This window comes from Cryptomeria japonica, chromosome 10 (genome assembly GCF_030272615.1).
Source record: "Cryptomeria japonica chromosome 10, Sugi_1.0, whole genome shotgun sequence".
In the NCBI taxonomy this organism is placed as follows: domain Eukaryota; kingdom Viridiplantae; phylum Streptophyta; class Pinopsida; order Cupressales; family Cupressaceae; genus Cryptomeria; species Cryptomeria japonica.
Window position 1 is genome coordinate 918,223,361 of NC_081414.1, and position 21,116 is coordinate 918,244,476.

At 36.2% G+C, this 21,116-nt stretch overlaps 1 protein-coding gene across 1 annotated transcript; it reads right to left on the reverse strand.

Annotated features, from left to right (window-relative positions):
- Positions 1-696: 696 nt before the first annotated feature.
- On the reverse strand, positions 697-20,573 carry LOC131036198 (ubiquitin-conjugating enzyme E2 7-like). The gene is made up of 6 exons (XM_059213100.1): positions 20,190-20,573; positions 18,672-18,774; positions 18,250-18,347; positions 17,925-18,025; positions 17,726-17,803; positions 697-925 (listed from the first exon to the last, which is right to left on the reverse strand). Exons 1-6 carry the CDS (start codon positions 20,233-20,235, stop codon positions 848-850), a joined length of 504 nt encoding a protein of 167 aa, XP_059069083.1. The 5' UTR covers positions 20,236-20,573; the 3' UTR covers positions 697-847.
- Between the last annotated feature and the right edge of the window lie 543 nt (positions 20,574-21,116).

A 21,116-nucleotide genomic window follows, 5' to 3' on the forward strand; every position in this document is an offset into this window, starting at 1 on the left:
GTCAAGTTACACAGAATGAGTTTTCAAGGGTAACAAACACGACTCTCATACCCCTAACATTCCTATATCTTGGGGGCATGAAGAAATATCCTTGCAAAATTTCGAGTACTGGTATAATAAGGGAGCTATAAACCATCAAAACCGAATCGAACTTTATTTTGATGCATACATGGATTGTATTTTCACTTTATTTTCATTCAGATATTTATCACTACTAAAGACAAATTCAATGATTCACTCACCATGGTGTATTTTACTATGATGCATGCATCTCTATCAGGCTTACCCATTGATCATTTAAACATAACCACCACATACATATTGAATTATCCCTTATATATTTTTGGAGGAGGAATTCTCAATTTTGAGTGAGCCTAGACTAGCAGGTTACTGTTCCCAGTCTTGATTCCTCACCTCTAGACCCTTAAGTCTGAAACCTAGGGGTTTCATAGCACGTATGATACCATATGGCACGCTGAATTTAAGCCGTAATTCCACAAGCTTTGGTTAACTAAAAGAACTGGGAAAACACGCAATCGACAATTGCAGACTAAGGAAAACACGCAATCTAAAATTTCTACCTTTAAACATTTGAAGACAACACTAACCTTATGTGGCTGCCAACAGATATATCAACCATATCAACTACACGTGATTAGCAAGCATGTCTATCAGTCCATTACCTCTTAAGCAACATTCTACACAAAAAGACAAGTTTCCAAGCTTGATTAAGATATCAAAACACATGCATACAACATACTGTTAGATATAGGGACCCCGAGATTAAATTTAACTTTCCATCGGGTTTAAAAAAAAGTCAGTTCAAATCTCCATAAAAATATTCATCTCAGAACATTTCCTGTGATTTCCTGACAATTCGCCTGGCCTTCCTTTTAAATTCTTCTTTATGTTCTCGCCATTCCTTCTGTAAAAAGGCAAAAAAAACATCAGGGTTATTTGCCAATGATGCTGGGCAATACATTGTATTTGTCTGCAAAGAGCTTTAAGATGGAACAAAGCACTATTTTTTTATTTAAATACTATCATCCGAGGGAAGCAGACCACATTAATATTTTCCTATTTTTATTCAAGCACTAAACTCTCTCAAATAATTTCAAGTATTTGATGTTCCATCTAATCATGCAGTGGTAATACAATGGGAGCTGTCCGTACATAAAATCCACTTGTTTCTCAAGGATGAGGATGAGGATAAGAATAAGAACAAATAAAAATTAAAAAATAATGACATGATAATATACTAATTATAATTTAATTTTAATTTTTTTTTTTGCTTTTCTAAATAGTGTAATAAATATATAATAATACAATAATAAAAATTTAGTTTTAGAAGCTTTTTAGGAATATATTAAAATATAATAATATAATTATATATAATAATAATAATATCATATTAATTACAATATAATAATATAATTTTTTTTAAATGGAATAATGAACAAACATGATATATTTAGGCATCTTCTACATAAATTTTTCAAAATATAGGTATGCTAGTTAACTATCTTCTTTTCAGCATTAAAAACATTGTTCTCTTTAGGTATATATAGACCAGTTGACAAACTATCCAATTGCAACTTAATTTGAGAAATTATGACATCAACATTAAAATGCTAATTGTTGTGTCCAGACTCCAAACACAAGAATTTCAAGAACAAACAAGATTTACCTAGTACAACATCCGTGGCTATAAACCATGGAAAACTGCAAAGGAATGAGAACAAAACTACAAAAATATAGGAATTTCAAGAACAAGCAACATTTTACTTCATAAAATATCTGTTGTTAGAAATGTAGGGGAAACCACAAACGAATCAGGCTGAAAAAACATAAGCAGAAATCTTTGGTAGGATGCAAGTTCTTTTCTTCTCGAGAAGGAAAAAATAACTTATTAAATTCATAAAAAACAGTATTAACTATTAACATAGGAAGCAAAGATAAGTACTGCCAGTCTACCATCTTTCCAAACGATTAGAATTTAAGAGTTTGGTGCAGTTAAGTAGTATGAAGTGAAACCAAGATTTTGGTTTCCAACTATTACTAGAAAGCACAAAACTGTCTTCTTCCTAGCCAGATGACTCAACAAGACAATTCGGCAAGTTCCAAACGGTAGCATGAACATCAAAAAACAAACCATTCCAGATTCTAACCATCACCGAGTTCCCAAAATGAAACAAGGAATTACGTACAGATAGCACCAGCAGCAACCAGAAACACAAGATAAGTAGATAACACTAGATCTCATCGAGAAGGAGGCCAAATCAAGCACTCCTTATCAGGCCTCAGTAGCACCACAGAACATAGCAATGCACCATGCTCAAGAAGAATTGCTCCATGATTGGGCTATTCAACAGCCTGACTTCAAAAAAAAAGTCATTCAATAGCCAACTCCCCCTACATGTTATATCCAGATTGCACTGATAGAATGTAGGCACACCATGAAATCATCCAAAAGTCATGTGTCAATGTGTTTGTAATGTTGATAGGACTCATGTTTCTTTGTAAGCAAGCTTCTGGAGAAGATTGTGTGTGAATTTTTTTATCAACATTTCGGATCACTCTGTGATCCATCATCAGGATGATTGAGAGCACAAGATGAAAAAAAATTGTAACCTAATGTTCTCTGTGTTCTGTGTGTCTTAAGATTTGGGTGTTATGTTGAAGGTATTAATATAATATATTAATACTTACGTGTTGGTTGGTTACTCGGATAAGGTAGTTCTACAGGGATGTTAAAGAACTGACATTATCCCCACATAATGTTCTAGCTTCTGTCATTATTGATGTCTTTCATAGTGTAGTTCTTCATTTTTGTTGTGCTTCTGATCCTACAAGTGGTATTAGAGCACCCAGGTTAACATGATGCAAGGCAAGTGAAGCATAAAGCCATTGGAGATTTTGTGAAAAGTTAGCATGGATTTTTTTTTTGTCATTTGTTCCTTTTTTCAGGTTGAATTTTGAACAGCTGCAAAGTTTATATTAATTGTTTGCTGTGCTTTCACAAAAAAAGTTTTGAAAATCTTTAAAACATTTATGTTAGTGTGATTTGGAAGAGAATGTTAGTGTGATTTGGAAGAGAACCCAGCACAATTTTACCAAAACGGATCACATCAATAATCTTTTTTAAGGGCAAATTTTCCTTGCATTCTTAATTTAACCTGACAGGTTCATGGGCGCTACTATGTGTGCAAGGCCACTGGCATCGTAAACAAATTTGAAATCAAAAATGTCTGGTGGGATAGTATTTTCTGGGAAACTCCAGTTAAAAGTAAAATGAAAATGAATTTACTATGTTACTAGCTTGGCCCCTGCTATGCCCATATCTGAGTTCAGTTTGTACCCAATCCAGACTCGAGGTCAATTCATCGGAGGATTCTGTGAGGACACACAAACAACAGTGGTTTTGTCCCATACAAACCTGTGGAGAAGCTGACAGCAAAATCGCATGCCCTGCCAAGCTCTCCATAAGTTACCTTTAAAATTTTTGAAAGTCTCTGATTTTTTTGTCATAAAAACCCCTAGACACTTATGTGTCAATTACAGAGGTCGCAGACAAAATGGTCAGAAACAAACCTTAAACCCATGGGCAGAAATACAGATGCAGGAAGACAATGTGTATGATTGAGTGAAGACAAATCGATGTAGCCACAATTTCTCACCACCTAATCCTACCGATCAAACATATTACAGCCAGCCAGCCAGGAATAATATCTTCTATTAAAAGGCTATCAAAGTGCTCGTAGGAAATAATATTTGTTAACATGTTAATAATATTAAAATTAATTACACATTCTGTATGCCTAATACTTTCTGTTGATGAGATTAAAATTAATTCTTTATGTTAATAATATTAAAATTACTTAAATAATCTTTATGTCTAAAATCAAGATTGTTTTTTCAGAAAAGAATCTCGTCATATTAGATAGAAATTGAAGTGTGCATATTTAACTACGCCAAGCTTGAAAGCTATTAGTCCGAACCTGGGCAATATAGAGAAGGATACATAATAGAATTCATTTGGACAAATTAGAATCCAGAATCTTTCTCAAATCCTCTTGAAGCTTGGTCGACCACCACTAAAGGGGCAAACCATAACAAATAAGGTTGTAGTTGTCAAGAGCCAACTGGCTAGCCCATCCACTAGTCTATTGAGTTCTCTAGGAACATGGCTGAATCGAACCTCCTAAAACTTGTCTTGCAAACTTTGAATCTTCCCCAGCTTTCTTATTATTTGTCAATTTTTGCTATTGATGCAGCTTAAAATCAATAGTGAGATAGATTAATAAACAGAACGAATAACCAAGAACAAAAAAAACGAGAATAACTTCAGATATTGAAATCCCTGAACAAAACAGGTATCTTATTATTGTCTCCTTGAATCATTGACAAAATACAGCACAAAAAAGAAAGAAAAATATTTCCAGAACTGCCAGAGACTCAGCCTCTGCTTGCTGTCTCTAATCCCATTGCTACCTCCCTCTATTCCCAAGCCTCTATTCCCAAGCCCCTCCTTTAAAACAACAAAAATCTCACCTAAAAATAGCTCCCAATTAAGCCGGCAACTGTCCACCAGATCACTACACAAACCCAAAAAGGAAACAAGGCAAAATTGTGCAGTTACAGAAGCAGCAGCCCAAAATTAGAAAGTTTAAAAGTTATTCTTCTTCTCCACTGTCAGATCATGGGAAATGGCTATTAAAGAGATGTTCCACATCATCATACCCTCTGAAAAAATTCGAACCTCCTGGGTCTGTAAAGTCCAAATTGGAGAACTTCAAGAGATAACTGATATTAAAGATTATCCTTTAAATTTGAAGAATCAAGCCACAGTATCCCTTGCAAATCATCATATTTTTTCTTTTTTCACTTCCAACCTCTTATTAGAACAAAGATCATGTTCCTCTGCTGATTTGCTCTTTTTCTCTTTTCCCAGCCCCAAGGCTTAGTAGACCCCCTCCACTGATAATCATCATTGCTCTTTGCATCACTCCTACTAGCTATTATTACACCATAATTGAACATATATCTACTCTCTCCTTCAAACAATCTTTTACTCCTTTTTCATCACTAATGGGATTCTCTAAACATTATTCTAGTTGTTTCTAACAACTTGTGTTCTCTTAAAACATTAGATCTTCATCACATATGGAGCTACCAAAAACCTCCGTCTCTGTTGCAGCTTCCACTAGTACAACATTTTGGGCTTCCTCTTGTGATAGGCTGCATTCCTTCTCATTGCAGTCTTCCGACTCTTCTCGTTATGCATTGTAGTCTTCAATACCTTCCCCTTTACATATGGAGCTCCCAAAGAGCTCTGTCTCTGTTGTAGCTTCCTCTCCAACGTGGACTGCTTCCACTCCTACAACAATTTGGGCCTCCTCTTGTGATAGGCTGCAATTGTTCTCATTGCAGTCTTCCAACTCTTCTCTTTCTGCATCGTAATCTTCAATACCTTCCCCTTCTTTGGGGTAACACAACACAACAGCTCCATCAAATTCATCTATCTCTTCACATGTATCCCATTCAGATATCTCTTTATCATTGTTCCATTCATCTATTTGTACTCTATATACCTCTTTGAAGACCACATTTAAGGGTCTTCTTTCCAACTCTTCAATAGATTTAAACTTTCCTTGTTCTATAACAATTCCACTCCTTGGCTAATTCTTAACTCAATGGCTTTCTTTTTTGAAAATGGCTCTCACAAGGCAACTATTTATCTTCACCATTCTTTTCCGCCTTCTCATAATTCTTCAACACTTTTGCTGTACATTTCTTTTTCTTTGTCTTCCTGTTGTTGCATGCCTCATAATCTACCAACATGCACCATAACAACTCCAACTCAAACTCTAATTGTTGCAGCTCATTTTGTTGTTTCTTTGTTAGCTTCTGCCTCTGCTTTTGCCTTATCTATTCCTCCACCTTGATTATCCTCTTATTTATATTATGATAAAACTCCATATCTAGATCCATAACCATATAGCTGCAACTCCTCCTCTTACCCATCACATTAACATGCTTGTTATGCTCAAATTAGCTACAGCCACAAAACGATTGCAAAATATTAACATAACACATTGAACCTTTGTTGTTCTAAGTCTTCTCCTGGCTAATAAAATTCCTCTCAAAAGCTTCCGTCCCCAGCATCTTAAAATACTCTGATACCAAAACTGATGCAACTCAAAATCAATAGAGAAATAGATTAATAAACAGAATGAATAACCAAGAACAGCTATAGATTAATTAACAGAATGAATAACCAAGAGCAAAACAAGAACTTCTTCAAATATTGAAATCCCTGAACAAAACAAAAATCTTATTATAGTCTCCTTCAATCATTGACAAAATACAGCACAAAAAAGAAAAGAAAAATATTTCCAGAACTGCCAGAGACTAGGCCTCTGCTTGCTGCCTCCAATCCTATCGCTACCTCCCTCCATTCCCAAGCCCCTCCTTTAAAACAACAAAAATCTTACCTAAAAATGGCTCCCAATTAAGTCAGCAACTAACCGCCAGACCACTACACAAACCCAAAAAGGAAACAAACCAAAACTGTGCAGTTAAGGAAGCAGCAGCCCAAAATTAGAAAGCTGAAAAAAGTTATTCCTCTGCTCTGCTGTCAGATTGTGGGAAATGGCTATTAAAGAGATGTTCCACATCAGCTATAGAATCCCTTAGCATCAACTAACAAGTTGAAGATTACCTTTCAATCAAATTCAATATGGAGTTTTTGCCACCCTATCTTGGAAGCCTCTTGCATCCCTTTATAAACATCTTTGATCTCCACTAAATTATTGGTTATGCCACTTTTCAGCAATAAAGAAGGCTACAGTATCTAAATATCTACCAATGCCTCCCATACTAGCCTGACCCAGATTGCCCCTTGAGGTACTATCTATCCTCAATTTAGGGCATGATCCTCCAGCAGGGAGGAAGGTGTATAAGGAACCATTCTAACACCCAAGAGAAGGCATCGAAGGATTCCGATTTTATATAAATATCAGAGGTTTCACCCAGCAGTTTCACTTAACACCCCAGTTCGTATGAATTTCTGTGCATAGTATAAAGTACTGTAACTAAATATGTTATTACTGCATACTTATAATTTTTAATGCAATGCTTTACGAATTATATAAAAATCAGTGAATCTGGTGAATTATATTCTGTAGTTGACTTACTGTATGTCAAATATAATTTCTGCAATGTCTAACAGTATATCTGCATACATTCTGAGTATCTCCAGCCATGATAGAGAGAGAGAGAGAGAGAGAGAGAGAGAGAGAGAGAGAGAGAGAGAGAGAGGATTACAAGTAGGGGAACGGTGTTGGGGTTACCTTGTAGGCACACCACCTCATGGTATAAGACCGGGGAGTCCCATGAGGCCAAAGGGGTACACAGGGTGCTGCTTTTGGGCCTATGAAGGATAGACTTCCTGGGCACCCTATTGTGATGGCCCTCGTGCTCTCTATCATGGTCAATGAATGTGTTAATAGGATACCTCACTAGGTATTCCACCTCATATGGTATGGGCCACATGAGGCCAAGGGGGAATTAGATCCACCTTTGGGCCTAGGATAGAGGGTCTCTAGGGCACCCTATCTAGTCACCCTCTTCTATGCCCTCTATGATTGAACTCTCAAGCATAATTTAATCTTATAATTAGGACTATGTCTTACATATGTATGATTGGTGTTTCCTAATTAATAGATCTATTTAATGAAATATGATTATTGTATATTTTCTAACTTGCTTCAGGGTTTCAGTCAAAGTAACAGGTATCTCTAACCCCTATCCCACTTCAATTAGGGCAGAAATTGGGTATCTCTAATTTGGGGACATTACACAAAAACCAGTAGTTTAGTAGTAGATCATCCCAGCATATACATAGGACTTGTGAGATCCTAAGTTCAAGTTCTTGGTGGTTCATTTAAAATGACCACTTCACAAAGAAAGAAGAATATTAAAAACGGTTAACAAAAGAGATAGATTCCATAAGCATATATTCTAAAGAATTTAAAATATTTAAAAATTTCATATGGATGTTCCATATCTCATGGTAAATCAATCAAAGAATTCAATTTTGGAAGGATCACCACATTGCTAAATAATGGAAAGAATAAAGGTGAGGAATGATAAGCATCTACACAAGTGTAATATCTCCAATAATACAACTCTAGGAAATGGATGATTTGTCAAACATGTGCAAGCTGAAACAAAAATCAAATGACAAATGTAGATGCCAAACCCTAGCTGATTAGCAATAATGCAATATTGCAAACCCTTGAAAATCAAACTTACACTTCCAAACAGCAAATTTAAACCCGCATAATGCTAGTACACATCCACAAATGCATCATACACAATAGATCTGAATTGTATGTGTCAAACATTTCAAATATGACTGCTAATTTATAACTGATATTTTTTTGACATTGATACTATCATTCACCAATGTTTATATGAAACACTTATACATTGTAACTCGCCAAATTTGTAAGTTGAATTGGATAATGAGTTGCAAGATAAATTATGACAGCAGCAATAAACATGAAAACACCTACAAAAAAACCAAAGATCTAATTTTTTATTTATGACGGTAAATGTAATCAACAATAATGTGTGTGTTGGTTAACAGATTAGCCCTTTCTTGATTTTATGGTGAATGACTCATGTATGCCCTTTTTGAAAGGCAAATGAAACCAACAGTTGGGTGAACCGATTATTGGTTTACCCTCTGCATAAGAGTGCAGCTTCCCGTAGGATATCCAATGAATTTTTAAACACAAACATTAACTTCACTTTTAACCAGAAAGCGAGAAAAGGCATTTTACATTCATTAGTCAGCACCACATGAATGCTACGTAGATAAATGCTTTATATGCAAAGCCCACAGACTTGCAATCAGATTAATTTCACTTCATAAAACTATCCTTATTAAAGAAATGAAAACATCATGGACTCTGATCGAGTCTCTCTCGTGCCTCAAAGGACAAGGGCGATCAGAATATCCAAATAAAAGTTAACAATAGAGTTATTCATCAAATTCATTCACAGACTTAAGAGAAAGTGGATAATCAAAGAAGTAACATATTCTGCACATGCACATATATCCCAACAAAGACTTGCTTTTCACATTCAAGCACACAGATTTGAAAGCTGCTGAAAATTTATCATTTCATTCATAGATAAAAATGTCTTCACTGAAAAATCCACAACATCCAAAAGAAACAAAGTCTGCTAATTTTAAAAGTTTTTCAGACCTTTGAAATGACTTCCTTAGATACATAAATAGCCTCCACATGAAGGCTACGTAGATAAATGCTTTATATGCAAAGCCCACAGACTTGCAATCAGATTAATTTCACTTCACAAAACTATCCTTATTAAAGAAATGAAAACATCATAGACTCTTATCGAGTCTCTCTCGTGCCTCAAAGGACAAGGGCGATCAGAATATCCAAATAAAAGTTAACAATGGAGTTATTTATCAGATTTATTCACAGACTTATGAGAAAGTGGATAATCAAAGAAGTAACATATTCTGCACATGCACATATATCCCAACAGAGACTTGCTTTTCACATTCAAACACAGATTTGAAAGCTGCTGAAAATTGTATCATTTCATTCATAGATAAAAATGTCTTCACTGAAAAATCCACAACATCCAAAAGAAACAAAGTCTACTAATTTTAAAAGTTTTTCGGACCTTTGAAATGACTTCCTTAGATACATAAATAGCCTCCAGGCTTATAGTTTTGAAAGGTAGCCAGAATTAAATTTTAACTCTGTCCAAGAGTTAAAGAAACTCACCTTGCCTATGACTAATATAACTAAAAAAAGATAACTAGCCAAGAGCCGTGAACAGAGTGACATGATCAAGATTCCGATGCAACCGAAGAATCTACTTGCTTATCCTGCTTTGCCAAGGTGCCATGTATATTCCGCCACTCCAGATGTGTCGTTGAGAAGCCGAGGACAAGCTGATAGTGAGGAAGCCCAATATGTATAATGCGTTGCTTCCAAACTTCTTTGTCCTTGCTTACCTGCAAGACTTTAATCTTATGTGCTTCCAGATGATCAAAGCAAACTGTCAACATGGACTCAATCCTTGCTATTTGAGAGAAATCATCAGTAGTCAAGGATTTCGTCTCTTTAACGAGCTACACTCTTTCCTTAAAGGCCTTGATCATCTATGTCGCATCTTCGACAGTCTGTCCATCATCCTTCAACAGCTGTATATCAATGCACTTCAGACTTTTTGCATTATGTTAACGAGTTCTTTTAACTCCTTAAGCAATTTGGTGGATTCCTCCATTCAATATTTTTCTTCGCCACATACAGCACGTCATCATCTAAACCATCCACAAGCTTCTCAGCAAGATATTTCATAACTCCAAACCTCTGCACAGCATTCATTTGTGTCAATACTGCTACCCATTTATTCTTTTCCTTTTCCCATGCTAAGGCTTCCAATTCCAGCTCCTTACTTACAGCTACAGCATCCCCAAACACTTTTATCAGATTATCAATGTAATATGTGCCTTGTTGTGCTATAGACTCAAGCCATTTATCAAAAATGTCAGCTATCATGCAGTTTCTTTGAACTTGATCTAGTAGCTTCAGGTTCACTGGGGATTTCGGATCAAAGGATAGTGACATTTGTGACAAAGGCTAGGGATTCGAGCTCTATGTATGGCATCAATATATTCAACCATTTGTCTGACAATCTGCTTCAACTCTTGTTTGCCTTTTTCGTGCTTCCAAGTTCTGGATATCATTCATTTGGCAGAGGACTCCAAATGCTTAGCATCTACAAACCTTGAAGCAACTCCTAAATCAACCTTTTCAACCACATAATCTTTTTCAGTGGCATTTTTTGCATCTTTATCTGAAATGGGCCTAGCCACTTCTACTATCCAATGTCCTGTGTTATCATCAACATCTATCATGGCCTCCGTTTTAAGCTTTTTAGACTTGGATGTTTTCCCAAGGCATTTGCTAACCATATCCTCAATGGGAATCGTGATGGGAACCACACTACGTTTTTTGCTAATAGAGGTCTCTAGCCATCTGGGAGCACTAGAGGAAACTTTGGGTAAAGGCGTATGATAGCTGGGAGGAACAACAATAGTCATGGTGCCTATCGGGTCCTGGCCTTCTTCGAGTTCTTTTTCCTCGTTCATATCTTGAACTAGGAAATCACTCGGCACATGTTCGTCCATGGTTACCTGAGTCTCTTCGCTTGGGTCTAGGTCAACAACAATCTGGTTCCCCGTAGGTTTCCTGCTTTCCTTTTTGCTTTTTGAGCGCATGACTTGAACCGGCGTGAGATTCAATGGATATTTCTTTGGTCTTTTACTTCCCACTTCCTTTGCCTTTCGTCTTGTGGCACCTGCAACATCAACAATCACATTAGAGGACGAAGTGGGAAACTGAGTAGCAGCATGAAGTTGACCAATTGTTTCCACTTTAGGAGTGAATCTTCGATCCCTCAACCACTTCTCTGTTCTCCTTGTGACATTAAAGGACTTGGTCTGAATACTTTCTTCCTCTCTTCTGTCCCAATTGATTTCAGGAATTGGTTGCCCTTGAACTCTCTCATTGAACTCAGGATCCAAAAAATCTTCACTCTCCTCCTCCCATACTCCTGAAATATTTATTGACAACCCCATTGTAGCTATTTGTTGCAAGGTGAACCTTGACCACAGTCTTCTTCTGACCTCCAATTCATCAGAACAATTTTCCCAATAGTCCTCCAATTGAGGTTCATGCCGGAAATCTGCATCAACATTCAAATGCTCAATTGCATATCCTCTACTGTCAAACTTATGTCTGGCAACGTAGGGTTGTAAGTTCAATTTCTTGAATTCTAGTTCCAAGTTCAGAGCATCAGAAACTGACTTGCAACTGTAATGGCCAAGTTCAACTAGAAAAATTACCCCGGATTTACCTTTTTCCTTTAATTTCTTATGTATGCGGGCAAGTTATCTACAGACTTCAATAAGCACAAGGCTATCTAGGGCATACCTGGACAATTTAAACGGTTCACCTTCAAAGCCCCCCACTCTAATGTAGGTAAATCTGGAGAATTGGATGTAGTAGCTTCCATATATGCTGACTAATTCCCTGGCTTCAGTTGACATCCTTTTATTCGCATTTCCCTACAACTCAAAGACAAGTCTGCCTGCAAAGACATCATTCCATCTCATGAAATTCTCAGCATACTTTTGTTGTTTTTGATTAAGGTAAAAACAGGTTTTGAAGTGGCCCCGAAACCCTTTATAATCGGAACTTAATCAGAAAAACCGACAAAAAACAAAAAGGAACAGACCATCGAAAAGCCAACAGAAAACCAAAGAAAACCGGCAAATGCCCCACAAAGCCAGCCAAACTACAGAAGAGAAACTAGTTGATTTTTTCCAAGGCGTTCGCTAGGGTGTTGCTAATTCCATGCAGCTCTTTAATGTTATCCCTGAGATTAGGGAGATCCTTTGCAGAAGCAACCACAGCTTTCTTGACACTTGCCCTGGTCCTCTTCGCAGTGCCACCAACTAGAGTAGCTTCACCGCTACCAGTCTGGATAGTCTCATCATCCATGTCAAGTTCTACTACCGGTTTAGGAGAGCTGGTATGATCAAAGACCTTAGCGATATCCTCCAAGTTTTTAGTGACAGCTGATAGGATACTCGGGATAATGCCCAACAGATTTTTCATCGCCTCTCTCCCTTCTTCCAGCGAATTAACCTTCTCCTCCATATTCTGCTTCCATTTTATCTGATCTCTGTCGTCATCCTCCCTCTTCTCATCCGTATTTTTCCCCTTTTTTTCCAAGTTCTTCAAAAGTTCGTAGGTCCATCTGTCATAATCCAGTCTCGCCTCAGTGAGTTTTTTGAGGTTATCCAAAAATAACCCTTTACCCGAACTTAACTTATCCTCACTTACCTTGTCCTTAGTCAAGTCCTTCTCAAAATCCTTGTTTATTTCCCTCTCGGAATTCACATCAGTTTCAGCATACTTTTGTTGTTGCAAGTGTGGGTAATACTCATAAACCTTCATGTCGTCGACCCAAGGTTCGTGATGCAACCCTTGCCATTCCTTGGTACAAGCAAAAATATAAAAGAGATAAGAAGACATAGAAACTGGTCATTCCAACAAAATTATGCAAACCCTCATGAAGCCTGTCGGCGGTAACTTGTGCCCAATCTAAATATTTTTCACCGACCAGCAACACTTGAATGTAAAAATACATCCAATCCTCCCAATAGAAGGCATGTGCATTTCCTTTAAGTCTATTCAACAGAATTACAATATCTCACACCTTTGTTATGAAATGCTCTCTTGTGAGGGGTCTGGGTAATCTGGAACCTCCTTTCTGCATCTTAAGGAGCCAATTCCTGGCAATGACGCTCTTGTAGGTGACCTTTTTCTCAAAGAAAAATGCATATGAAGTACCAATAGACCAGTCCTCATATGGCTCCTTATGGGGAATGCCCATGGCGGCCATCACCGTTGCCCTATCAATTTTCACCAACACCTCACCATTGTTGGTTCTAATACACCTGTTGTCCGCATCATATCTATTCATGCATTCCATAACCAATTTGGGGCAAGGGGCAGCAGTAGGGAAAGCAACAACTTCAATCAACCCACTCTTAACAATCTTTCCCATCATTGAATTCTCATCTAGGTTTCCCACTCTTTCCAGAAAATCTCCTAAGTCAGCCTGAACCAAAGAAGTATCTCCCAGCTCCAGAAGTGTACTCACTAGACATGATGTGCGGCCAAGTTTCAGCAAGGTTGGCCTCATGACTGCCGCTCTTAAATTCATCAACTTCAAAACAAGGACAGAATTCTACCCAAAACAAAGATTTCACTATAGTGGCTTTCCGAGCAAGTAACACAGCAGGAAAGGGATAATCAAAACTCACCTGTTACTATCATGAAATCTCTGCAACCCTCGGAAGTATGGAGCTATAATTACCTTCAGCACCCTTCGCTTCAACAATAAGCAGCTACTAAATTACAACTGAAGGGTTTGCATATTAAAGGTAAGAAAATCTATACAAAACTTACGCATGCTTCACAACAACTCATACAATCATGGGAAGGAACTCCTGATTTGATGGGATTCTGACGACCGCTTTTATTACAAATCACTTCCACACAAGCGGCTCGAGTTTTCATGATTACTTTCCATGATTGGGATTTTCAAACTTGACATGCTTGAAATATTCCTTTTTCCACGCCACCTTTCATTAACTTGCCCCGCCTTGTTATATTTTCTAGAACCAACTTACAATGAACTTTGAATCGTGAACCATTTAAAAAAGTTCAAAGGTTCAAGTTCAACATGAGAGAACAATAATGAAGGAACCTTGAAGTGAAAAACACTACCTTGCGGCTCAACACAAAAGTGAACTAAGAACGAGCGACGACTTTTAGACGAACACAAAGATGAACCTCGAACCTTGAACCGAACAAGAAGAGTTCAATGGTTCAGGTTCATAATGGACCTAACATACTTAAGCTCGTCCCTTAACAACAAACAAAACTGTGGGACACATAAAGGCACCGGGTGAACTTTGAACTTTGAACCGAAACACAGATTCAACATATAGGTTCACTGAAACAAGACAAGTAAGATCACTTCATAAATAGGAACGAAACGTTCCAAATTTGAGGATACAACATTAATTACGCTTTATTTTACCAAAAGATAGGATTTTGACTAATGACAAAATAATAGGATAACAGTGTGCAACAGCAACAACAAACTCTCATAAGTAACCACCTATATGTAAGCATATATTGTCATTCCAGTGTGCATCTTTCATCATAAATATAAACAAATTTCCCCAGCATTATTTCCAGTGCATATTCCAATGCTTCACTATTATTTATGAAAGTATTCTAAGTTCTAACAGTGTTTCTCCTATTTTCAGGGACACATGGATGCAGTTTCAGGGACAACATCAATTTTTCCTGAATTTAAGGGAAGCAGGAGTACAGCTATTAATATAAATTACAATTGTTCTAAAAGCAACTAAAATTTAAAAAGAAAATAACATGTGTTGAATTTGCAACGACCATTCTCCCCCATTTAGCTTTTTACAGGTTTTTAGCATTTTAACCTTACAAACATACCAATTTTAAAAAATTTACTCACCAAATGGAGCAGTCTGTCTAGTCCTGAAAATGGGGACATACCCTTCAAGTCCCTAAGCCCCAGGATGTCTGGAACATTGTGGACATCACCCATACCCCCAGGAATGCATCCCAAGGGAAAATGGATTCTCTCCTATTTGAGAGGGTTCCTCAGATAGGTTCCAGTGAGTGAACTGACAAAGTAGCACACTAAATAAACCTTATCCTAAGAGTCCTCTATATTCGCAGTTTTCTTGCAAGAGATCAAAGTAAGTCTTGTTCATTTGTAGAAATCCTAACACATGTAATTTAAGAGAAGACCGCCCACATTATCTAACCCTTGTCTGTTATCTTGGAACCAATTTGACAAAATAGTAATGACTAGGGCAACTTCCATTGTTGATAGCAAACCAAGAATAAGTACCCTACAATATTAAAAAAAAGCTTCTAAGAAGGGATAGGAATGCACCATTAACCCAAGATAACCTTTCAAGTTGGTTAAGATAGTTTCAAATGGCCATCACTTCAAATTGCAAAAACCTATCTCACAGGAAAAATTGTAACTGGTAAGATTACAAAATTTCAGAGTTTAGATACAATGGTTTGCCATTTTATTTGGACCCGAAGTGCTTTACAGCTTGGGTACATCTATACAAAACCTATCAGTGGCAGTTTACTTGTGTAGTCTTTTTTATGTCTTTAATTTTATTTTCTTTGCAATTTTGGTTTTATTATGATTGTCCTACCTAGACCAGCACCATGTTTCAATTATGTCTTTATTATAACAATTAGGTAGCCATAACCCAAGAAAGTAATCAAAGAAGTACCACTATTGGAACAATATTGGTATGGATACCAGGGCCTCTAAAGTTCCAGAGAAGAAAAGATCACAGTCTCCCTCTTCTCATATAAGAGAAGAAAATATCAGTCTCCCTCTTCTCATATAAGAGGGTTGGAATAAAAAGGCGATCATTGTCTCAAAAGAAAAATCACAGGAATCCATCTTGTTTAGAGTTTGTCTTTGACCTATGATACTGCTGATTCTTTTATGTTATATATTTATAACTCTAGACTCTATTTTATATATCAATGCCATCCAAAGTAACTAGACTTGCCTACTGGGGACTGATTCCAATTCCCCAACCAATGTCAAATGTTTATAATTTTTTCTATTCTTGAATATAGTGATAACTTTCAAAGAGGTATTTAAATTTCCCAGATTCAATAAAAAGATGATAGATGCAGATCAGAATCAATCCACTTAGCGAATCCTAAAAAAAATTAGGGTACCACTCCCTCTCCCAAACAGATCACACTTTTGGTGACCTTTGCCGACATCACATGATTCCCTATCAATCTATATTCTCGTTCGATAACTTGGAATTAGCAATCAAACCATTTTGATTTATATTGAATTATCATGCAATTTTTCATGCTAATAAAACGTATGTTTAGTAATTTACCCAATAAGGATAAAATTATTAAAATTGTAATGAAGAATAAAATACCATATCAATCTTAAACAAAAAAGAAATGTACCATTCAAAATTAGCTGAATAACCATGCAATCAATGTGGTTTATGAATACACTGAAATGAATTCAGTAAGCAATAACCCTATTTTGTGAAATCTTCTTTAAAAATTTATTTCTCATGTAGCATCCCAAAGAATTGGACCTCTATTATAGCAGCAATCTGACCTTCAACTTACTAAAAAGTAGTAAAATACAAGTAATCTACAGCTCAATGAGATCAACAAGAGATAACTACAAGAATGTTTGGAAACATTACGAGTTGTATCTCGTAATTTGTTACTGATTCCAAGATCTTATGTAGATAATCTGTATGTCATTTTTGCATATTGAATCTATTACATGACTACATTTTTAGTTAAGAGCCCGATGCAAAGTTAACCTAGATAATACTTTAAATGACAAAATACAAAAGGATTGAAGCTAATCTATTATCCTAACTAAAAAATAAAAAATAATGAATTATGAAAACAAATCTTGAATAACTTGGAATCCATCCAATTAATGGTTCTCCTCATTAGTACTTGTAATAATGGTGATTTCATTGGATTCGGTAATATAAAATCAAATTTGAAGACTATGCTTGTTAAGTACATATGAGTTATGACAACTATACTGGACATATCCAATGGCTTGAGACAACCATTATGTCATTCGTAGTTCTTTCTTTTCTGATTGTCTTACTAAAATACTATGTAAGTTTGTTTTCCCTTTCCTTGTTTTTTTCCCATTTCTTGAAGATGTCCCCGCTTCCAATAGCAACATTTCCAAGTTGACATACCCCTCTACTTTATGTAAATATACTTCAACATGAGAATACTTTCATCGCACTTTAAATTTCAAGGGAGCATTAATAAGGGAAATACATATTCTTTTCATTTTGCATAGAGAGCACCATAAGAATTCTTAAATATAGTTTCTTAGGATTCTAAACAAGATAACAAGTTTTATCAGATGCAAGTATAGAAGTGTCAGTGAGGAAATTTTACAAATCTTTTGAAGCATGCATCAATTCAAGCAAATATCTTACCGCTGCATCAATATTTGCTGGTGATTCGTCATTCGGACTCGACAACATTGATATGATACTTAAGAGGATGGTTTCTACCTGTAATTGTGATCCATTTATGAGACCCAGATTACAAGAAAGTATTAATGAATTACTCCTTTAAGGCTTTACGTACACTGAAGTTCAAGCTAGCTAATACAATTTAGTCAGGAAGATGTACCGTGTGTACAGGTGACCACCGTTCACTCGCCAACTCATAGCCATTTGGATCATCTCCTGGTGCATGAAGGATTGATATGCAAACTCGTCCGTCTGGATATACTGCAAATACAAGACATTCTGTCAGGCAAAATTATATCATTTCTGGAAAGCCCCATACAAACATGAAATTGCTGATCTAATATAGCATCCCACTAACACTTGGAACTAATAGCAGAAGAAGCAAAACTTAAATTACATGACCAGTACTTTGCAGTTTGATTATAAAACTTTTTCTACATCCCTAAACAAAAAACATCTAAGACTAAAATTAAACACCATCTAACCATTAGGATGCCACATCTCTGATGTGAATCTCACGGAAGGAGGGCTATTTGGATAGTTCGGTGGAAAACTCATGATTGCATTAAAATATCCACCTTCACTGCACCCACAAAAGAAACCAATAATCAAACACGGTCAAGTGTTATAGGTTACTTATAAGTTCTCAGATTCATCTCAACCATGCAAATAATAAACCAACCTTTGCAGCATTCTTTAACATTAAAGAACACATATAAACTCTGAGATATGCACTGCACTCAACAGCATTAGAAGCTAAAAGCATATAGCCACAACACATAGAATGAAAAAGATCCAATGCCTCCACAACACATAGAATGAAAAAGATCCAATGCCTGCTGTTGGTAAAACTCAAAACACACTTAAAAATTGCTTAAAAGAATTCTTGATTAAAATACAGACGTACTACAGTGTATCTGGGGGTCCGATAATAGTTACATTCCATTCAAAGATATTGGAGTCATCCACAAGTCCAGCTGAGAATCCATCCAATGGATTCCTCGACAATTCTGCATAAAAAAATAACCACGACTTACCTGCATCAGTATATCAACAAAGGCAGAGAACTTTGAATTAAATGCACGAATAACAAGACCCTTATACAAAAAATGAAAAAGAAATTGAAAAAAAGTATGAGAATGAGGTTGGAATTTTGATCCTACCAAGTTATCAATTCCACAAATAACAGCTTGTCAGGTTGAACTGTTTCAGAAAAAGATTGGTAAATTACATAGAAAGCTTTATTTCTCGTGACTTCCTATGCTTTTTTAAATTTAATGTGAAATTTTTATGCATTTGTCCATAATGTCTGGTGCTGAGTAGATGAAAAAAAGATGAAAAAAAGATGTAGCCCAACACTTGTTGACACAAATGCAAAACCATTGTCATATGTTTTATGCACTATTTAAGCACAACGTCCTTAACAATTCAAGAATATGCTCTAAATGCAGTGACAAGGTGAAGGGTTCAATGGGTCCTTAGTAATATACGCACCAAAACAAACAATGTCAATAGAGGCACTTTCCAAGCAGTAACGTGTCTAATTACCAGAAAATTACATGAATATCTATGCACATATAGCGAATTGATGAAACAGACGATACCCTTCTGACAACTCCGTGATAACCTTCAATGCAGTCTTCAAGAACCCATGAAAAGTAACTCTCCTATTCGGATTTTGGCCCCAGGGTTTCAAGTAATGTTGAAAAGCACACTCCACAAGAAGATAGGGAACCCATGCAGAATATGGTAAGGCTTTAATTCAGAAAAGCAACAATAACCTGATAGAGTTATACTCGGAGACATTCGCTTAGAATATAACACCCAGTACATAAAGGCTACATTGATTTTGATTTGGAAATGATGAGGATGAGGGCTCATAAGCCATTATTTGGATGCCCAGATTGAAAGCTTGAATGCAGAGAAACTCTCCAGCGGGGAACATTTACAAGATACCAATATCCCGTATATGATTTATAATTGCAGGACGAACACCCCAGACCTGCCCACGGCGAAATCCCACCATTCTCACTTCTACATATACAACAGGTAAGATGAATTGCCCTGGACAATTGAGCATGAAGATAGAAAGGTAAAGTTAACTGCTCAGGATTCAGCTAAGTGACCACACCAACTTGGCAAATGATACCCCCTTGAGAACAATAGGACATTTATAACTTGGGTTTCATAACCCAGCTCAAAAACAAATCAAACCTTACGAATCCACCTACAGCAGAGATAAAGTAAGGATATTTATACACAATACCTTTCTCTACTACCTTAAAAAAAATGCCACTTAGCATGGGATTCAGCGTAGACCCATATCAACCAACACACCCAAACAAACCGAAGTAATGAAAAAATATACCTGCTGCTAACATCAGACAAAAGGAAATATAAGATGTGGGCAAAGGAAAAACTTTACCTTTGAGTTGTTTCTTCAGCAGAAGACTAGCCTGACCTTCTCCCATCCCTCCTCAGACCCAATTCTTTTCACTTCTCTGAATTGGAAAATAGTCCTGTGGAGAAAATGATCACTGTGATTCCGCTATCTTTTTCCGATGAAAAGAGAAAAAGATACACCCTTGTTACACCACATACACCCTTGTTACACCACATCCACTTGATGATCTGAGCTCTTTCAAACCTTCAATTTTCTCTTGAATCGAACCAGAATAAAGAGGCGAGGTGAAGTGGGCAGCAGGGCAAGAGGAGGAAAGGGAATAGAATCAGACGCGAATACCCACATCGAATGAAATAATTTGTTAGATTTTATGGAGGGGAATGATGATTATTTTAGGGAAGTATTGAGAGAATAAGAAAAAGGGATTTCTTACTACAAATAATAACCTTGTTGCATACCTTACACAGTTAGGTTTTTATTGTAGGTTTCTCATTATCTAATTTTATTTTATTTTATGTTGAAAAAAAAAAAATTTAAAAATTAAATAAAAAAACAGTCAATAAAGTTGGTAATAGAATAAAGAATTATTATATTTTAACATTCAATACAATTTTAATAAGAGTATAATTAAGAAGTCAACAATTTCAAAAAAGAGCATTATAATATAGTTGGATCAAATTTTAAATTTTATTAATGTTTAAGTAGTTGTAAATTTGTAAAATGATATCACATAAAATCTTAGCATTTCATCTCATAAACATTATGACTTGAAAAAATTGTCAAGCGTCAACTTTTCCATATATTAAGTAAAATAGTTTCAACCTTTTCATATATTAAGTAAAATAGCTTGTCTCGTAGAATTCACCACAACATTATTTTGAAGACCTAAGTCCAAAGTAGCTTCTTTCGAACATAAAACATGATAAAAAAATAACAAGAAGATAAGTA